An 18,453-nucleotide genomic window follows, 5' to 3' on the forward strand; every position below is an offset into this window, starting at 1 on the left:
AAGCATTGCGAGCGATGCAATAGTGACACCACCTTGGAATATTGCCCATGATAGCAAATACCTCAGGTTAATGTCACTACATCGTTTCAGCACAGCTCAAAATTAACTGTGACACACTTTCCCAAGATAGGTATAGCCCAATGTCTAGTTCAATTAGGATCTAAGCCTGACTGGAGTTCAATAGAATTGGGCTCAAAATAAATCATGAATGTCGAAACAGACTTGCTTAACTCGCACTCTATGAAAGATTTCCGCCCCGATGAAATGTTTATTGTCTGTGTAGGTACTTTCCCGTACACCCAATTTAGGAAAACAGGTCAAATCGTTTAAATAAAAGCGGATAATGGAGTTCTATAGAAACACTTCTAAACGGCTGACTATCATAAGCAGGGCATAAACCAGTTTTTTTCACTAAACGGAGTAAACTAGTAGGTACGGAATATTAGTTGGCGTAATTTATGTGTAGATATTAACCAATCTTGTTTTGACTTTTGACCTCATGGTTTATCAGATCAGTTAAATAATCCAATGTCATGTTCGAATTGTAAAAGCTGATTTAAAGTGGTTTTGTCGCATAAAAGCAATTCCAACTATAAGACGTAAATTATTTTATAAGCTTTCGCCAGCGGTTTCATCCATGGGCACTACTCGGCACTCCCAGATAGCTTTTACCCTATGAGCCTATATGCTTATAAGAGTTCAAGCAAAGAAACATACAAACTTTTCATATTAATAATATTATTAGTAGGTACTTTTAGTTCCGCAGGGGTTGCTTGACATGCTAGGTTAAACCCATTGCGGTGACCGGTCACTTCGGTTACGTCATACTACGCCATTTAATCCAATGAACGGGTGAATATTTTTTTTGTGTTGAGCTGAGTGTAAATGTAGGAAAATATATATCCAAAATAGAAGGGTTCTAAACAGCCCAAGTCGATGCATCAACACATTTGATTTTATGCAAATAAGGAGGAGCTAGATGGAATGTGTAATTAATTTATAGTAAGTATGAATTGAATACTCACGTTCCAGCCGACAGCCTCCACATAACGATCTATTTTATCGTGCTCATCTGGTTCAGAATCTGTGTCGAGTAAAGTCTCATTCCCACTGTCTGAATCGCGTAAGATGCTCCTACTCTCTGCTTGTAGATCGGCCTCAACTTTTTGTTCACCATCGTTCTCTTCAGCCTCCTTCAAGGGTGCTAGTGGTGTAGATTCCTCTAATGCAGCCTTCTGAGAAGCCTGCTTGAGTATTGAGCCGAACTTTTCAAAGAAACTGTCATCTACTTCTTGTATTCTGTAACAAGCAAAATAATAGTTTGCATTAGGTGCCTTACTTATACTCCAATCTATCTATACTTATAATAAATCTGTAGAGAGGTCAATTCTGTACATTGAATATATTTCCAAAATAACTATTAGGGGGTGATTAGTGATCGATACTGATGCCAAAAATGCAATCAGTAAAATTTTTGTCTGTCTGTCTGTCTGTCTGTCTGTCTGTCTGTCTGTATGTTCGTTATGGAAACAAAAACTACTGGACGGATTTTAATGAAACTTGGCACAAATATTCTTCATACTCCTGGGCAGGTTATAGGATACTTTCCATCACGCTACGATCAATAGGAGCAGAGCAGTGAAGGTAAATGTTGGGAAAACGGGAGAAGTTACTCCATTTTTTAAGCTTCCGTCGCGTGTGCAGCCTTAATGGTTACAGCTACACAGAAACCATGTACGACGGAAATATTCTTCATAAAATTATGTAAAAAATATCCCATGGGAGCATATGTCTATCTTTTATGGTTGACTCACAATAACACGTAAAACTCTCGGTAACTTAGCAGCTCGGAGCTTTCTGATTATATTTGTCTACTATTTCGTTTATAACACTCTTACTCACACTAATTAAACATAGTTAACAGTATTATCTATTAATTAAAAAAAGAATGATTTAAATCGGTAAAGAAACACCAAAGTTATACATGAAAAACGGTAATAAGCCACCGCGCGTGAATACTGAATCACGCACGCTATAAGGATCATTTTTGTGCAACGGTCGCCGCGCTCGACGCGACTCGCGGCGCGGTGGCTGCGCGAGCTTCATACAATATTTGGCTGTTGGTGCGATTGATGCGAATAGACGTTCAGAGCGTTCAACCTTATTGCGCGATTTTTAGGTTTTAAATAATTTATTTTTAACTTTCTTTTGTTGTTATTTTATAAAATAGGTTGGTATCTATTAGTTATTTTTGTGTTTAAATATTCGTTCAAATTACAAATTATTAATAGTTTACATTTTATTACTTAAAGAAGCAGTAAGTACGCATTGATTTAGATTATTGGAGGGGCTGGTGTTTATTATTTCTTCCTCTCTTTGCACAAAGTCCGACTCTAACGCGGACGAAGTCGCTGGCAGAAGCTAGTTATAAATACGAAACCAACTTGTTTGTTACCTCGCCACTTTGAGATGAAATTGTCAATTGCTTACATATAGTATGTGTCTACTACTTTTGCTACATTGTGTTTGACTTAGGTAGGTACAATGGTAGATATGTCACCGTAAGATTACAAACATCGTTAGATTACAATCTATCTCGAGAGATTGTAAACTGTCGTATTATTGTGAACCGTAACATCTGATTGCAATTTAACGCATTATTTTTCGCTATATTATAATCTATCGATGAGAAATTGTCAAATTGTCGAGTCAAAAGGGTGGGTCTCGAATTAGGGGGAAATGCACCATTTATTGTTTTTCCTAGTGCTGACATAGGGCGAGCATTAGATCATGCAATGCTTGCAAAATTCAGGAATAATGGACAGGCATGTGTTGGAGCGAATAGGTTCCTTATACATGAAGATGTTTATGACCAATTTGTCAATGGTTTTAAGGAACATATACAGAAAAAATGTAAACTAGGACCAGGTACACATGAGGGAGTTACGTGTGGCCCACTTATTAATTTGGAGCAAGCAAAGAAGGTTTCTAGCTTTGTAGAAGATGCTGTAAATAAAGGTGCAAGAACATTGGTTTATCGTTCAAACTGCTTTTCTTTGGTTAATCACAGATAAATTTTACATCCTCAACACTTTTATTTAACTAATTCTAAAGATATAAGTTATTTTCAACAGGAAATCAATTTATAATCACGAAAACACAGTGTTTACACAATCGACAACAAACGATTGGTCGATCTTACAAAAAGACTGACCAATCAGGGAGAGCTTTCGGACAGTTGACAATTTGACAATTTCTCATCGATAGATTATAATATAGCGAAAAATAATGCGTTAAATTGCAATCAGATGTTACGGTTCACAATAATTCGACAGTTTACAATCTCTCGAGATAGATTGTAATCTAACGATGTTTGTAGTTTGTAATCTTACGGTGACAGATACAATATAAGTGGCTATGTGAAGTTCCTTCGACTTCATATGGCCAGATTCGTATTGTCTCCTTACTTACATCTTGGGCCAAAAGCACCATAGGTAAAGTAGACTGAGCCATCCATTCTACTTAGTTAAACAGTAAACTAAGTTATACACCCTATTGTAGATATGCATTACCTATATTAAAAATCTTGCCTTGCTAAATAAACAACTTAAAGGGTGCCTGGATTACATTTTGTACCCTCAGGATTTAACTTTCTCATCAAACCTTGTGTCAACACACCGATGCTTGGCCTAAACTAAAACTAGCCGTCAGTAAGCACGCAATACTCGCTCCCGTGATCTACCGAACATACAAGCAGGAACTGGGCACTTATAGGCAGTAGTTATCAAACGGGATATGGTCTTAAATGTTATATCGCTCTGGAAGCTGCTAGAGAAAATCTTTTGATGTAGGTAGGTATTAAGTATTGACTACAATATTTAAATCAAATTCTATAATAGTTACAATATTTAAATCAAATACACGAAATCTGTGGATTTTGTAGTTTTAAAGGTATGTTTAGTGTATGTAGATAAAAAAACCTAACACATACATAGGTACTAAATAGAAACATACTTACTGTTACCAGAGTATCATAAATTAAACAACAATGTGAGCTAAATATGTATATTCAATTTACTGTAATCACATTCTGATTATTGTCACTAGTTTTAGAACATTCTGGAATGATTTAAATGACCTAGTCTTTTCTAAACACGCTAAAATGTTTAGTAACATCCTCAATATCAAAACAGTCAATATTACAAGCTGCACTCAAACTTATGTATACGCTTATCAATAAACATGCAATAACAAACACTAATAAAATATATCAAAACTACATAAAAACAATAAAAAGTAACAAAAGAAGAAAAAAAGGATAAGTGCATAATATAGGTCACTCATCTTATAACAAAACATTCAATTAATTATTGTGTATAAATAATTTATAAATGCATTAGGTTTATGTTTCTCCTAAAAATGTTACTCATGTAATATTTCTTTGGTGACTACTTTATCTAGATATGTTTACATATAATATTCAGCATCAATCCTTCAAATTCATCTTCTTAATAGATGAAGATTGATAAGACATTATCTTGGAAGACAATAGTGAATTAAAATTTTGGTGATAGAATGGAGTTGCAACAAGATACACCCTCAATAATATTTGTTTCTTAAATTAGGCACCTCAATTTGATTTAATTGAGATTTGATTAAACAGATGCATACTCCTTCCATGATAGTTTTCCCTTGATTTATTAAATTTCATTACTTTTCCAGTCCTGACATCAGGGTATATTTAATTTCAGTGTACTCTTCAACGCCATGCATACTACCTTCTCTACCAATACCAGACTCCTTAATGCCTCCAAATGGAGCCTCTGCAGTGGATAATATACCATCATTGATGGCAACCATTCCAAATTCAAGGTCTCTGGACATTCTGAAAGCTTGTCCTAGGTCTTTGGTGAAAACATAAGCAGCTAAACCATGCTTGGTACTGTTAGCAATTTCTAAAGCTTCTTCTTCGCTTTTAACTTTTATAACTGATGCAACAGGGCCAAATACTTCATCATGATATACCTTCATACCAGGTTTAACATTATCTATTAATGTGGACTCAAAGAACTTGTTTCCAAGGTCTGTAGCAAATCTGCCACCAACCAATGTTCTTGCACCTTTATTTACAGCATCTTCTACAAAGCTAGAAACCTTCTTTGCTTGCTCCAAATTAATAAGTGGGCCACACGTAACTCCCTCATGTGTACCTGGTCCTAGTTTACATTTTTTCTGTATATGTTCCTTAAAACCATTGACAAATTGGTCATAAACATCTTCATGTATAAGGAACCTATTCGCTCCAACACATGCCTGTCCATTATTCCTGAATTTTGCAAGCATTGCATGATCTAATGCTCGCCCTATGTCAGCACTAGGAAAAACAATAAATGGTGCATTTCCTCCTAATTCAAGACCCACTCTTTTGACTCCTTTTGCAGCATGTGCAGACAGTACTTTACCAACAACAGTAGAACCCGTAAAAGAGATTAATCTCACATGAGGGTCTTCACACAAGACTTTGCCAACTTCTGCAACATTTTTTCTGCTACTCGTAATAACATTAATTACTCCCTTAGGCACACCAGCTTGTTCTGCCAATTGAATAGCGGCGAGGGCTGTTAGAGGTGTATCTTCAGAAGGTTTGACAACACATGTGCAGCCTGCAGCCAACAGGGCGCCTACTTTTCTTGTTATCATAGCAAAAGGAAAGTTCCATGGAGTAATAACTGATACTACACCAACCGGCTGTCGTGTAACCATTATTTGTTTGTTGGGCCAAGGGCTCAATATCATTTCTCCTTTGACATGACGTGCACAATCTGCAAACCAGTCCAAGAAAGAGTTACCGTAAGCAAGTTCACCGTAAGATTCAGATAGTGGTTTTCCAGACTCAGCAGTCACAATAGCTGCTAGATCTTTGGAATTGGCTTCCACAATTTCATACCAGCACCTCAAAATATTCGAACGTTCCTTGGGCGTGGTATTTTTCCAAGACTTAAAGGCCTCAGCCGCTGCGTCAATAGCTTTTTTAGCATCAGCCGCTCCCATATCAGGCACCTTTGCAATGAGGCTGTCGTCAGCGGGGTTTTCCACTTTAAACACGTTTCCACTTCCCGCACTTATCCATTTGCCTTCAACATATGCTTTATTTTGTAGCAAATGCAACTGCCTACACTGAATTCTTGCAAAAGTATGTCTTCGAACACCGGCACGTAAGAAATCCATATTTAAGAGTATTACTATCAATATTTCGTCCAATTTCGGTTTTAATTTTTTGTTACTGCTCTAAGTGATTTTGTATTGATACAGAATACTATAATTTAATAGTTAAAATAATTGTAAAAGGAACCCATCGATTATTAAGTTCCAAATAGAACTATAAATAATCTCGTAAAATGACAGATGGAAAACTACCGACTTGACTTTGACACTTAACTGACAGCGATTATTGAGCGGTGTAATGGCAACGTTTCGTTACGCGCAAAGAACTTGTAATTTTAAATTGAGGCAACATAAAATAAATATTATAAATAGGTAGGTAGTGATAAAAGATGCTAAGAAAAACATACACTCTATAAAGTAAACCCTCTCCAGATGGCGTTGGTTTAATATTGAATGTTTTGAGACGATTTTTTATTGTTAGGTTCTTACTATGGTTATTTAAATTCCCATACTTTCTAAACGTTCCCGGTATCATTATCAAGGTGCGATTCTTTTAAAACTTAATATAGTTTTTTTACCGTAATAGTTATGCAGTGAGTGTGTTTGCCTTCCTTGCTTTACTATCTTAATAGGCACCTACACGATAAGTACACATGCGTGGCAAGAAAACATAATTTAAAATAGAGACACAAAATACATTATTCGTAGTATAAAAAAACCTTTAAACATTCCTACGAAGGTGAATATATTTTTAAGTAGGTGGGATGTCCCTAAGACTTATCTGAACCCGATGTCTCTGTGAACCGCAACCAGTTTCGCAGTTCAGATAATTCCCACCCTTGGTTAATATTTGTAGATAACTTTAACCTTTCGATAAATGTTAGCAGTTATTCAATGAAAACTAGAATCTCATAGTAATTAACTAGAATCTTATAGAATATCGTACCTACAGGGTTACAGTTTACCAAAGAAGAAAAAAATATATAACTTTTCTGGGTCTGCTACAAAAACAAAAGCTACCTACTTGTGAAAATTAATTTAAACTCACTTGTTGTCATGCACCTGTTCTTCAATGGATTTCTGTTGCTGCAGTTTTTCGTAGAAACCTTTCCACATCGACTCTTCATCCATAATGATAAGAAATATTTGCAAAACACTGATCAAATATTTAAAAAATGATTATTATATTTTTGGAAAACGAACCGAGCCGGCGACTTGTATTAACTAATAACATGTAGATATACCCACGTCCATCGATACACAATGAATCACAAAACGAATCGAGTCATATGGTCTGGAAGAAAATGACGTAAACAGTTCGAATAAACTGAGTCTTAGATTGGATCCGGAAATAACGTTATTCACTCACAGCCACAGTCGTGTTTTGAGAGCAACCGGCTCAATTTTAATACACTGAGAGTTCAGTGACACTCATTTCACTTTTGCTTTAGCGTCGACATAATAATTTAAGACTGCCCACACTGTCAAACACAACAAATATAACGATTATTTGATAAAATCGCGTCAAACGTTTTTGTTTTGGTTTCGGTTGAAGCAACCGGGCCAGACTGACGTAATTCAAGATATTTCAAGGTGGATAGAACAAGCGAACGTTCTGCGCACACAGCACGCCGTGCCACGGCAATGTGCAAACTAAATGGTCTGCATTAGCACACGTGCTTTTGTAATGTCACACAATGAATCTGTAAACAGCAAGAGAATTATTCTGTAGGTATCCTGTAATTATTTTGGAGCCATGAGCACCGGAAGAAAATAGTGATTCAGCCTAATTAGTAGAATCCGGAATCCCTACCGATATTATAAATGTGAAAGTTACTCCGTCTGTTTGTCTGTCTGTCAGGCTTTCAGACCAAAAGACTGAACCGATTTAAATTGGATCATAGGTAGCAGTGGCGAGGCGTCCTTATAAGCCGATTCCCATCGGCTTCCCTTTCGAATTTCAAGAAAGAAGCATAGGTATAAGTTATAATATAGGTATAGGTATAATTAATATAATCATTTAAACCACACAATTTAAATATGTAGGTATAACAAAACGCCTACCACCGTAAAAAAAATTGTCTATAAATTACTTGAAACATTTTGCTCCTACTAAATAAGCCGCGGCTTCCTCCTCCATACAAAACTACGCTTGCGTGACGTCATACACGCCGCGCCGCGTGATGTTCGCAAAATAAGGGCGAGCGGTAAGCCGGCTCACGGAGCGGCTTCCACTCAAAACTCGCGAGTGAACGAGAAAGAACGCGTCAAGAGTAGAGTAGCTATATCTGTCTACGCGCGAGTGACAGCGCTTTCTCAAATATGTAAACAAACAAATCAGACAAATTCACTCTCATTGTTCTGATTTTGTTTTAGATAATACCATTAACAATTTGTTCTTTGTATTACTTAATTGAATTTATTAGTGTGTGTATCATTTGGAAATAACATAGTTCGTGTGTGTGTTTTAGTTACATTATGTCAACATAGATGGCGTTGTGCATTTTTATGCAAATCCTGAATCGCGGTGTTAAGATTCTCCGCGATTTAATGACCCTAGTTGGGAATTTATTTATTATTATGAATTCACCAAGTATATAATTTTGATAATTTTGATTAAATAGTTGGCAGTATCATTACTCCCTACTAATTCTCGCGATCGCACTGTGTGACCTGGTAGTACTGTACTTGTACTGAGTACCAGGCTGGTACTCAGTACAAGTACAGTACTATAGTGTGTGTACCTAGTGAAAATAGAGATATCTACGTTGAAATGATGTATTTTGATACGTAGACAGTTGGCATCAGGTTTCTTTTTAATGTACCTATAGCATTTATCGCATTAGCCTGTTTTCCGATCCGACAGATTGTTTACTTTAGGAAGGAACTTATTTTTCAAGGTTAAGTTTTGAGAATAAAAACGTGTTATAAAACTCGGACACGCCGCTCGGGTGAATTACCTACCAATATTACGTCTATATTAAAATTACTAACGTCCTGACGGATAAATACCTACGATAAATATCAATGGCTAACAGGCCGTTGTAAATTAAATACTTAAAATGTATTGTTTCTAGTGCCAAGTTTTCTCAGATTCTAGTACCTAGTTAATATACCTAACTAAAGATAATAAAGTTTTATAGATATTAATAATCTGCCGAATTCCTCGAGAAAACATGTTCAAACTATCAGTCTCTCAGTCAGTGCTAAAAGGTGGACTGAGAAATTACCTCCATTACCTCTCCCCCCCCCCATCCCTGAGTACTCCCCCCCCCAGTTTTTTTTTTTGCTGCGGCTTCCCTATTTCATTAAACCACCCTTCGCCACTGATAGGTAGATAGTTTAGAACATAGATTTTCCCGGGTACGGGAAGTATGCAGTTCCCTCGAGGCACAGCCGTATGGAAACGCGGGTCATAGCTAAGCTAGTAAGTAAACATAGCTCTTGGTCGAAGCCCTTGAACTTGATGTTGACGACAACTTTCCTATGTACTTACTTGCATAAATACAGTATACTTTCAGAAGCAATTTAAAAAATCTTACTCTACTTACAGACCTATGTATAATAGGATCTCAAATCTCTCTAAGCATTTTGAGGATTCCATTCAGGCCACGGAATAGCTTCTAATTAGGTACCTGCTCGTGACACTTACTGTAGTCAATATAGTCTATGTCTACATTTTCGCAAGGAGAAATATTCCATTTGGCACAAATTGCTTGTGATTTCTCAGTAACAATTTTATTATTGTCTAACAACAATACTGTTTGCGTGCCTTCAGTTTTTAATAGCAGACTGACCCGACGAGGTAAAAGGAAACTTGCTGAGGTTGACGTCATTTTATATATCAGCATACTTATTTGAAAATGTTTCTATTAGGTACTAATTAGATCTGAAAAGCATTCTTGCAAGTACATTGTTTTTAACGCCATTTCATAGCGGAAAGGGCGTAAGGAACAGGGAAAATGGAGATTCTTAATTCGAAATGGTCTATCCATTTTTGTATTTTAAATCTCTAATTCTTTGTTCTAAACTTATTAAACGGAAAGTTAAAAAATCAAGTTTTGAATTTGAATCAAAAAATAATTTTGTTGCTAATACTACTCCGGTGATATTAGGTTCATCCAACACAGCTCATACTAAAGCAAACAAGAGTAACTACAGGCATGACTGCATTATTAAACAAACAGTGAATATACCGTTAGCAATCTAGACATATCTGTTACATAGTGGGCGTAATACCCATATCAAAGATGAATAGACGAGGGAGGTTATGTTGACGTCCTTTTATACATATGAAATGATTTTCTGTCTCATTATATTCTTATTTACAAAGACAAAACCGTTATCGCTCTAGTTCACGTCTGATAGTGATATCTAAGCAAACTGTGAATGACGTAAAGTTTGGCTAAATTCTACACTGAGAACGACCTCGACATGTCCAAGCTCAAGGTTAAAGGGAGGCTCTGCTAAGTGCTACAGGCTTTACGGTCCACGAACTTTACAATACATGCGTAAAGTAACTATGTGACTTCTTAGTTACAAGTTTTTTTGTGCGTTTCAATCAACTCTAATAAAGCTTTGAACCTTGGAACAGTGAAGAATCATCACCGCGTTGATTAACCGCTCTTTATGGCGATAATTATAAGACAATAGAAAATCAACTGTCTCGTGCGTAGCTACCATGCAACAGGTTATTATGTACGATAATACACATAACACACGCCCTCAGACCCCTTTTCATATGCTTTGGGCATGGCATGGCTGCCGTGTAGTAGAGTAAAATTTGAGCTGCCCGGGGCCCGATTCTCCTAATTTTAGGTACTTAAACGACATACGATTCACGTTCGACTCAATTCGACTGAGATCCGATCCCGACTCGATTACGATTGAAGTGTATGTGGCATTCCGCAATTTTTTCTTTGAAATAAACGTTTTTATCCTTTTCTGTCATTCAATAATGAATCATTTTGTCTGCAAATGATTTACGATTGCAAAATGATTGTACAGCAGACTACCGTGTAGACCAAAATTACCAATATAGCAGACCAATCGCACACCAATCAAATGTCAATCGAATACGATTGGTCTTTTATTAGTAGCAGAATGCCCGATATGGTTAAAACTGCTATTGCGATCATATTGCGATTAGATTTCTATTCGATTTTGAAATTATTAACTTAGGAGAATCGGGCCCCAGAGCTTTCAGATGGCACGGCGACCTTAACTGGCTTTCATTAACATTTTGGAGTTTCTTGCCGGTTCCATGAAACCAACTCTTTGGAACCGTGCACCTAACTTTGACGTTTCGAAAGAGCTCTCATAGGCCTATTTGAAATAAAAAATGTTGAGTTTGAGTTTGAATTTCCATGGAACGCAGTAGTGGTGCAACCAGTAAATAAAATTAGATTAGGTACACTTTTTAAGCGAAATTAAAGCTATGTCGATTGTACAAATAGCAACCTAAGCAATCCATTAATTAAAGCCCTAGATTTACAATTCTATTGCTCATGAAGCTCCTACGCGATATCTTGTTTAAACAATTGACTGTATCTTGTTTGTGGCTCACAGCGCTCTTCAAAGGCATTATTTTGTTTGCACTTTATTACTCATACGGGATATGCTTGATGACAAGATAATAATGTGTGTTTAATCTTAGTAGATGATACATAAAAATACAAAGTCTGGTCTATGATATTATCGATCGGCGTAGCGACTACACCTTCTAGCTAAACAGACGGGCAATGAGCCAAAAGCCATAAAATTATTCTTTTGGGAGCCATGAAAAGGGTAAGGTCACTTCACCATAATGCGCTGTTTATTAAGGACAGCACCTAATTAGTCTAAAATTACTTTAAAACTGCAGAAATTACACGATATAATCTCGCCTTGTGAAGACTACAGATTATTCTGAAGCAGTTATTTCTAAGCATTTAATGTGTAGAATATTCTGAATATCTTCTCGACTGTGGTTTGTTTAATATAAATAAATTAAAAGGTAATTGTACACTCGTTTAGACTAATTATAAAATTGCGGACCTTTCACAAAGGACTTTTCTTGGTATCACTGACACATACATAACTGTAAACAAATGCAATATGCAGAATATGACATATTACCATGAATGACAGTACCCACCAACTAAGTAGGTACAATTATTTTCAGTTATTAATATTAATTGTACAATAAACTACTTTGAAGTGGTATTGAGAGGATAAAATGACATCAGACTCATATCGTCACCTAGATAAACTATTAAACTATGAATATTTTAACTGTAAACATATAAAATTATAAATCATATTTTAGCAACTTAACTAAAATAAGCCGAATTAGGGACCTCCTATTTATTAGAAATGAAATCAATGAGTATTACTTGATATTTGTATTAATAGTTAATGGTGTGCGAATTTCATAGAAAGTAGACGATAGAATAGAGTTGATGGTATCTGAAAATTAGTAGCTTAATATTAAATTAAAAATAAGAAATATTAGGAACACCCTAACAACGACAGGATAAAATTTCCAAATGACATCACTACTGAAAAACAAGTATGTATAAGTACTAAAATAAAACTGACTAGAGGATAAATAAGAGCAGGTACACTAGGAATCAAAACAGCATGCTTTATATTTATATTAAATAAATAATTATATAATATGTGAGACTTACTTTGTTCTACTGATAACTTCTTTTTCTTGCAGCTTTCTATACACAAAAGTCCACGGATCGTCAAGTTTTTTCGTATGCATTTTCACAGAAACTTATCACTTGTTACTAATCAAATAATTTCAGCACCTTGTTACTAATATAAATATTAAAACTTAATAAAATGTCCACTTCATGTAATTTATTATCAACAGTAAATATTTTTTCTTCTCTATATGATACGCGTCAAACGATTTTTCAGGCTACGTACGGCGCGAGATGTCAGCGACTGCCTGTCTGAATTCAAATGCCGTAAGCTTTGTTTGTTAGAGGTTTACCTACTCCAGTTTTTTAGAGTTCCAAGGCTGCTATATAGAAACCATTTTTTGTTTAGTCAATTGTTAACAGCCAATGCGTTATACTTTAAATTCCCAAAGTGTTTTTTCCTTTTATTCTTAAATAGCATTCCTAATGTACCAAAGCCGGTATAATTACCAAATGAGAATCCTTTAAAAAAAAACATTGTTTAGTAAAACATAATGATAGTAATCAGCATTAACGTTGTTAAATTATGTTGAAATTAATTAGATGGGGTCAAATCAGGCATTTTCTTATCTACGGAACTCTGTAAAACTTAGGTACATGAAATTGGTTGTAAGGATTTTCCTAATCCAGTTTTTGCATTAAGTACAATTATTTAGATGGAACCAATCCTCTACAACAATGGGGGTTATTAAAACAAAGGAGTGGCAGATACCTATTATACTTGGGTAAGTTTTACACCATCTTGAAGGCATTCACTTAAAGCGCGGGGAATTTAATATGCCGCAGAAAACCCGCATGTTATTAGCATAGAACTCGTAATTCAAGTGTAAAATCCAAAATACTTCCCATCACACCGGCATCTTAATTAAAGTTCGGCCATTCAGAGAATGCGTTCCTGACACGTCGCGATTGAACTGACGACGTAACTTTGCAATGGCGTTGCAGTTACGATAAAAATATTTTTGCTGGTTGTTTACCGTTTTAACAATTGAGGAGCATTAAAACAACATTATTATATCAATAATCAATGAATGTTATTACGTCGTCAGTTCAATCGCGACGTGTCAGGAACGCATTCTCTGAATGGCCGAACTATAGTAAATGCATGACGTCATTATGTACAAAATGAATAAATAGAACGGAAGTGCGCCAAAATCCTTTATTACTTAAAGTAGTATTAACTGAGAACAAGCTCTAAAACTGTCAGTTTTCGGATTTTTGTTTTGTATGGTGTTTGTCATTGTTTCCTTCAATCATTAATTATAGACAATAGCCCAAGTCTCAAAGTTAGCCGTCAAATCCGTAGTTCATGGGTCAAAGAGTTTTCTTTGACTTTAGAAATACATTGAACCTACATAAAAAGTTCAGTCTAAAATCTAATAGCACTAGTTTGTGGCCGCATTTACATTAATTCAAGATAAAAAAAAAGAAAAGCAGATGTGGGTAGTTAACCAATTCTAATCAATTTTGCTAGGTATTGTCTTTATGCAGACTTAAATCTTGCCCTACCTGTAACTAGAACGACTTGTGACATTTATGAAACCGAGGGGAGTTCTTGTAACATTACTCAATTAAGTATTTATTGTATCATGTTTATTCCGCAGGTAACTAAGCAACTGGACTAGCTTCTATCACCTTGTCACTACAACTGAAGTAAACAAGTTGTTTCATAGAACTCGATATGGCTTGAGTCAACTGCCAATCCCTCAGAGCGCTAACATAATCAAAATGTCAACAACTAGTCCTGCCAGGGGCTCCGCCATCTCTAAGTTAATCGAATCTTGAAAATGCTGATTATCTTTGTACTAACGCAAAAGTCGTCTTTCTGTATTAACACAAAGGAAGAGCATCGGTAAATTACAACTCAACTGTGTGGTTCAATGACATTATTAACTCTGCGGTTCACTGCAGATGTCTTTAAATGTATCTAGCTGTTCTTGCAGTTCGTATACCTAGGTATATCAAAAAGTTACCTCCATTACTTGGGTAAATATATAATTTTGCACTTAGGATGAGCAAAGAATAGAAGTAGTTAATGATACTTTATGTATGTCAGCAGTCCAACAATAAGGAGGCATATCATCATTTGTACATTGGCGTACCTATATGTGCACTGTGCAGTCCGTGTAGGCAGATAATTTGCATTTGGCAGAATTGCTGTCATTGTTGTTCCGTGGTGCGATCGTGCACTGAGTTCTTAGAATCGTTATGAAACATATTAGGCTAAAGTAGGTAGTTTCCTGTATACAATTAGCATCGGTCATCAATCCTTAATCAAGTTGATAATCTCAAACCGTAAGCTGTTTTATTCTAAGTAACAAATAAATTGCGGTGTACCAGAAAAACCATTAGGTACGAAAATATTTTCTCATTAATAAAAGTCATCAAGCCCATGGTTTTCCAACAATATTTATCATTACGTATCTGGGATTTAATTAATGTAAAAAACGTAGAACAATAATGGGCTCTGCTTCCAGATAGAGATGCTGAAGTGACGGAAATGATGAATGTTTATTAAAAAAGTGATGAATAGAACCACTAGCACCTTGTTATCATACTGTACTTAAGGGAAACATTTATCGAACAAGAAAAACTTGTTGCGAATCCCGTAATTTCCAAGTAATGATTTAGCTTGAATCCAGCCAGTTCTTAAAGGAAGTCGTCCGTTTATTTGAAATTGTTTATCTATTTCTGCCATTAACGATGTAGCCTATGATTACCAGTGATTACACAAAAGGTACCATTTATTAAATACAATAACGTAGTGTTTCTTAATCAAGTAAGGCGTCTATTAGCAATCAAGATTCCTATAAGACATCTCTCTATGCGCGCGCGTTCTTGCAGAACAGATTCCACACATATTAAAACTACTCGTCTAAGTATCGCAATTACAAGTTTTATTTACTTCTTCATAATTAACTTAACTTCATATTTAATATATTTTTTTTTATAAAATAAAATATTGATGTATCTAATGAAATAGAGACCAACTTCCTCTTCTACATACAGTTATCATTTTTATAGGATACCATATTAATCAGAAGCGACAACAGAAGTTAAATAAAAAGATAACCACATTAGATCACATTGTAGAAATAATTTTTGAAACTTACTAGTATAAATATGAATTTCGAGGGTTCAGTTAAATTTTACTTTTTACTTAAATTTTATTTTAGAAAAAGGGACACACTTTAAGAAATTCTGTTCTTTAAATAACTAAGTATGGAAAGCCTTACTCTATTTCTAGACTATATTTATTTATCTCATAGCTTATGTACCGCATATGTATTTTTCTCTTTTCTGTAATACATATAAACCACATGTGACTTTCTGTAAGAGCCAAGACCTTAACCGAACATAATCATGAGGAAGATAGTTTATATTTGAAGGTATTTGAGAACCTAATAAATGGGGTTATTTACCCAACCAAAATATTATCCATATTTTATTAATTTTCCTCATTATTCATTTGAAATTCCCCTTGCATCTTACGCTCGCCGCGCGTCGTGTAAAATAGGAAAATGCTACAACAATAGCAGTTGCTACTTGAGCGCACATTGATGTTACACAATCTCGCGGTAATGTGAACGGAGTACCTGTACACGATTGCGTGGATGACCAAACCCAAGGCCAGGAGATTACTCACCAACCATGGCATATCATTTCCATACTTAATTTTGTTTTGAAATTATAAATAAAAAGTAAAGTGACTGTGAAAATAGGGGTCTTTCAGAAACGTAGGTTACATACAAGAGTTTTCCGTTACATTAGAAAAACACAACAAATATATTTTTTACAATCAACTCAATTACGAGTCTTCAGCGTGCATTTAATGATATACTAAAAATAATATAATTAACTTGAAACATAGGAAACCCCGTGTCCATAAAACGGGTTTATCACTTGACTAATTATGTAGGTACTTTAAAATCTTCTTCAAGATCATGAACCAGAACCAATGTGCTTCGCTTTCTGCTCGTTTCTTGTGCATTGTTATGAATTCTCACGGATAAACACCAGTTGATTTACAACGGCTACCGACATCTGGCGAGTTTTGTTAGAACTATTGTATTCCTTCAGCGAATATTATTCCCACACCGTCCGATAGAGGCGCTTGTAACGAATATTGATTTCTGCTTACACCGCTAAATAAATCAAGATGCGTCAGATTCGCACATGGTCGGTTTTTTCTATACATACCTACTTAATCTTGCTTATTACGTGTCGCCATTCTTCATCCAAAAATTCTCAATATATGTTACAATATTTTAATGCGCTACTCATAAAAATAGAACTCATAAAAAGTGCTAATGCAAATCCTCCCTTATTGCTTTTAAGGTTCCTAGCTATTAGTATTTTTATTTTCGTGCTTCCCTTATGGCATGAGTAAATAAGCAATTTTACTGCAATTATGTCAGAATGCAGTACGATGAAGTAACGTGGATGCGTAGCGCAATACTAAGTTTTAAGTATCAATTTCCTTTACTCAATGTTAACCCCAATTGTTCTAAAAAGTTTAATAGCAGCGTTTTACCTGAAATAAAACGCATATTAAATACTTACCTTATTTGAAGCTTACTAGTTTGAGATAGGCACCTACGTGTTTTCCGCTTTTATCTCTGTCCTTTTCTACCCCATATCTTGCATCTCTCTCGCACACCGACCAGTTTCACTCCCCACCAGGCAGGAGGCGACGAGTGTTCTCGGCGGCCACAGTTCGTCATTGAGTCGAAAACACCAGGCAGAAATTAAAATGTAAGCTTCAAATAAGGTAAGTATTTAATATGCGTTTTATTTCAGGTAAAACGCTGCTATTAAATTCTTGACCGTTATTTGAAGCTTACTAGTTTGAGACGTGTTTGTTATCGCCTGGTGGAAGTGGACGCCAATGTGAGCAAAAGCACAATGAAATTGTGTATGTAAATAGGTACTTAGGTACACGAGTAATGACATGTAAGTATGTGTATTGCGTCCTGGAATACTAATGTAATCAAAGTTAACTGGTACTGGTACTCAGCTACATCCTGTTAGACTGGAAGCCGACCCCAACATAGTTGGGAAAGGGGCTCGAAGGATGAGTAATAAAAATTAAAAGAGAGATGCAAGAACAAAAGCAAAAATTGATTTCATTTTCTAATAGTAATTAACAAAAACATTGCGATACTTCTTAATAACAATATTAACAAAAATATAGACATTAATCAGCTGGATTAATTAAATAATCGAGATAACTTGCTACTTCTATTTAGTGGGTATCTTTCCCTTCTGTAAAAATGGGCAAATGTATTGCCTGATCGCCAATTACCCTTTGCTTATTAGCAAAGGGTCATCGTCCAAAGGTATATTGTCAACACAGATTTTGACGCTACCGCCGAGTGGAAGCTTCCTGGGGTTGTAGTTATTCCTGCCCCTTTTAACAATGTCTTAATCCACCCGTATCATCGTTCGGGTGCCTGCCTTTGGTTGGCCTCTAACGGATATAAATAAATTTAAGGAATTAGCCGATGTCCGTCTATCTTCTAACAAGGCTTTAGTCTTTCTGACCCAATACACTGGACTTAGATTTATATTTTCCTGATTATCCATCAAACAACAA

General features: G+C 35.6%; 2 protein-coding genes across 6 annotated transcripts in view; both read right to left on the reverse strand.

Annotated features, from left to right (window-relative positions):
• LOC124634173 (protein unc-13 homolog 4B) overlaps positions 1-18,453 on the reverse strand; it is a 58,454-nt gene that overhangs the window by 27,359 nt on the left and 12,642 nt on the right. For 2 of the 5 annotated variants that reach the window (XM_047169600.1, XM_047169602.1), the window contains exon 3: positions 1,026-1,299. In XM_047169600.1, coding sequence (XP_047025556.1) covers positions 1,026-1,299 — 274 coding nt within the window. Of the gene's footprint in view, positions 1-1,025; positions 1,300-7,213; positions 7,820-12,836; positions 13,122-18,453 lie in introns of those variants that run through there. The other 3 variants (XM_047169604.1, XM_047169603.1, XM_047169608.1) reach the window with 3 other exon arrangements.
• LOC124634175 (3-sulfolactaldehyde dehydrogenase) lies at positions 4,052-6,434 on the reverse strand. Its single transcript, XM_047169616.1, has one exon. The coding sequence runs from the start codon at positions 6,226-6,228 to the stop codon at positions 4,711-4,713; it is 1,518 nt and encodes a 505-aa protein (XP_047025572.1). The 5' UTR covers positions 6,229-6,434; the 3' UTR covers positions 4,052-4,710.

This window comes from Helicoverpa zea, chromosome 10 (genome assembly GCF_022581195.2).
Source record: "Helicoverpa zea isolate HzStark_Cry1AcR chromosome 10, ilHelZeax1.1, whole genome shotgun sequence".
NCBI lineage: Eukaryota > Metazoa > Arthropoda > Insecta > Lepidoptera > Noctuidae > Helicoverpa > Helicoverpa zea.

Coding starts and splice junctions, on each gene's coding strand:
- LOC124634175 (XM_047169616.1), bottom strand. CDS start 6,228: ATGGATTTCTTACGTGCCGGTGTTCGAAGACATACTTTTGCAAGAATT.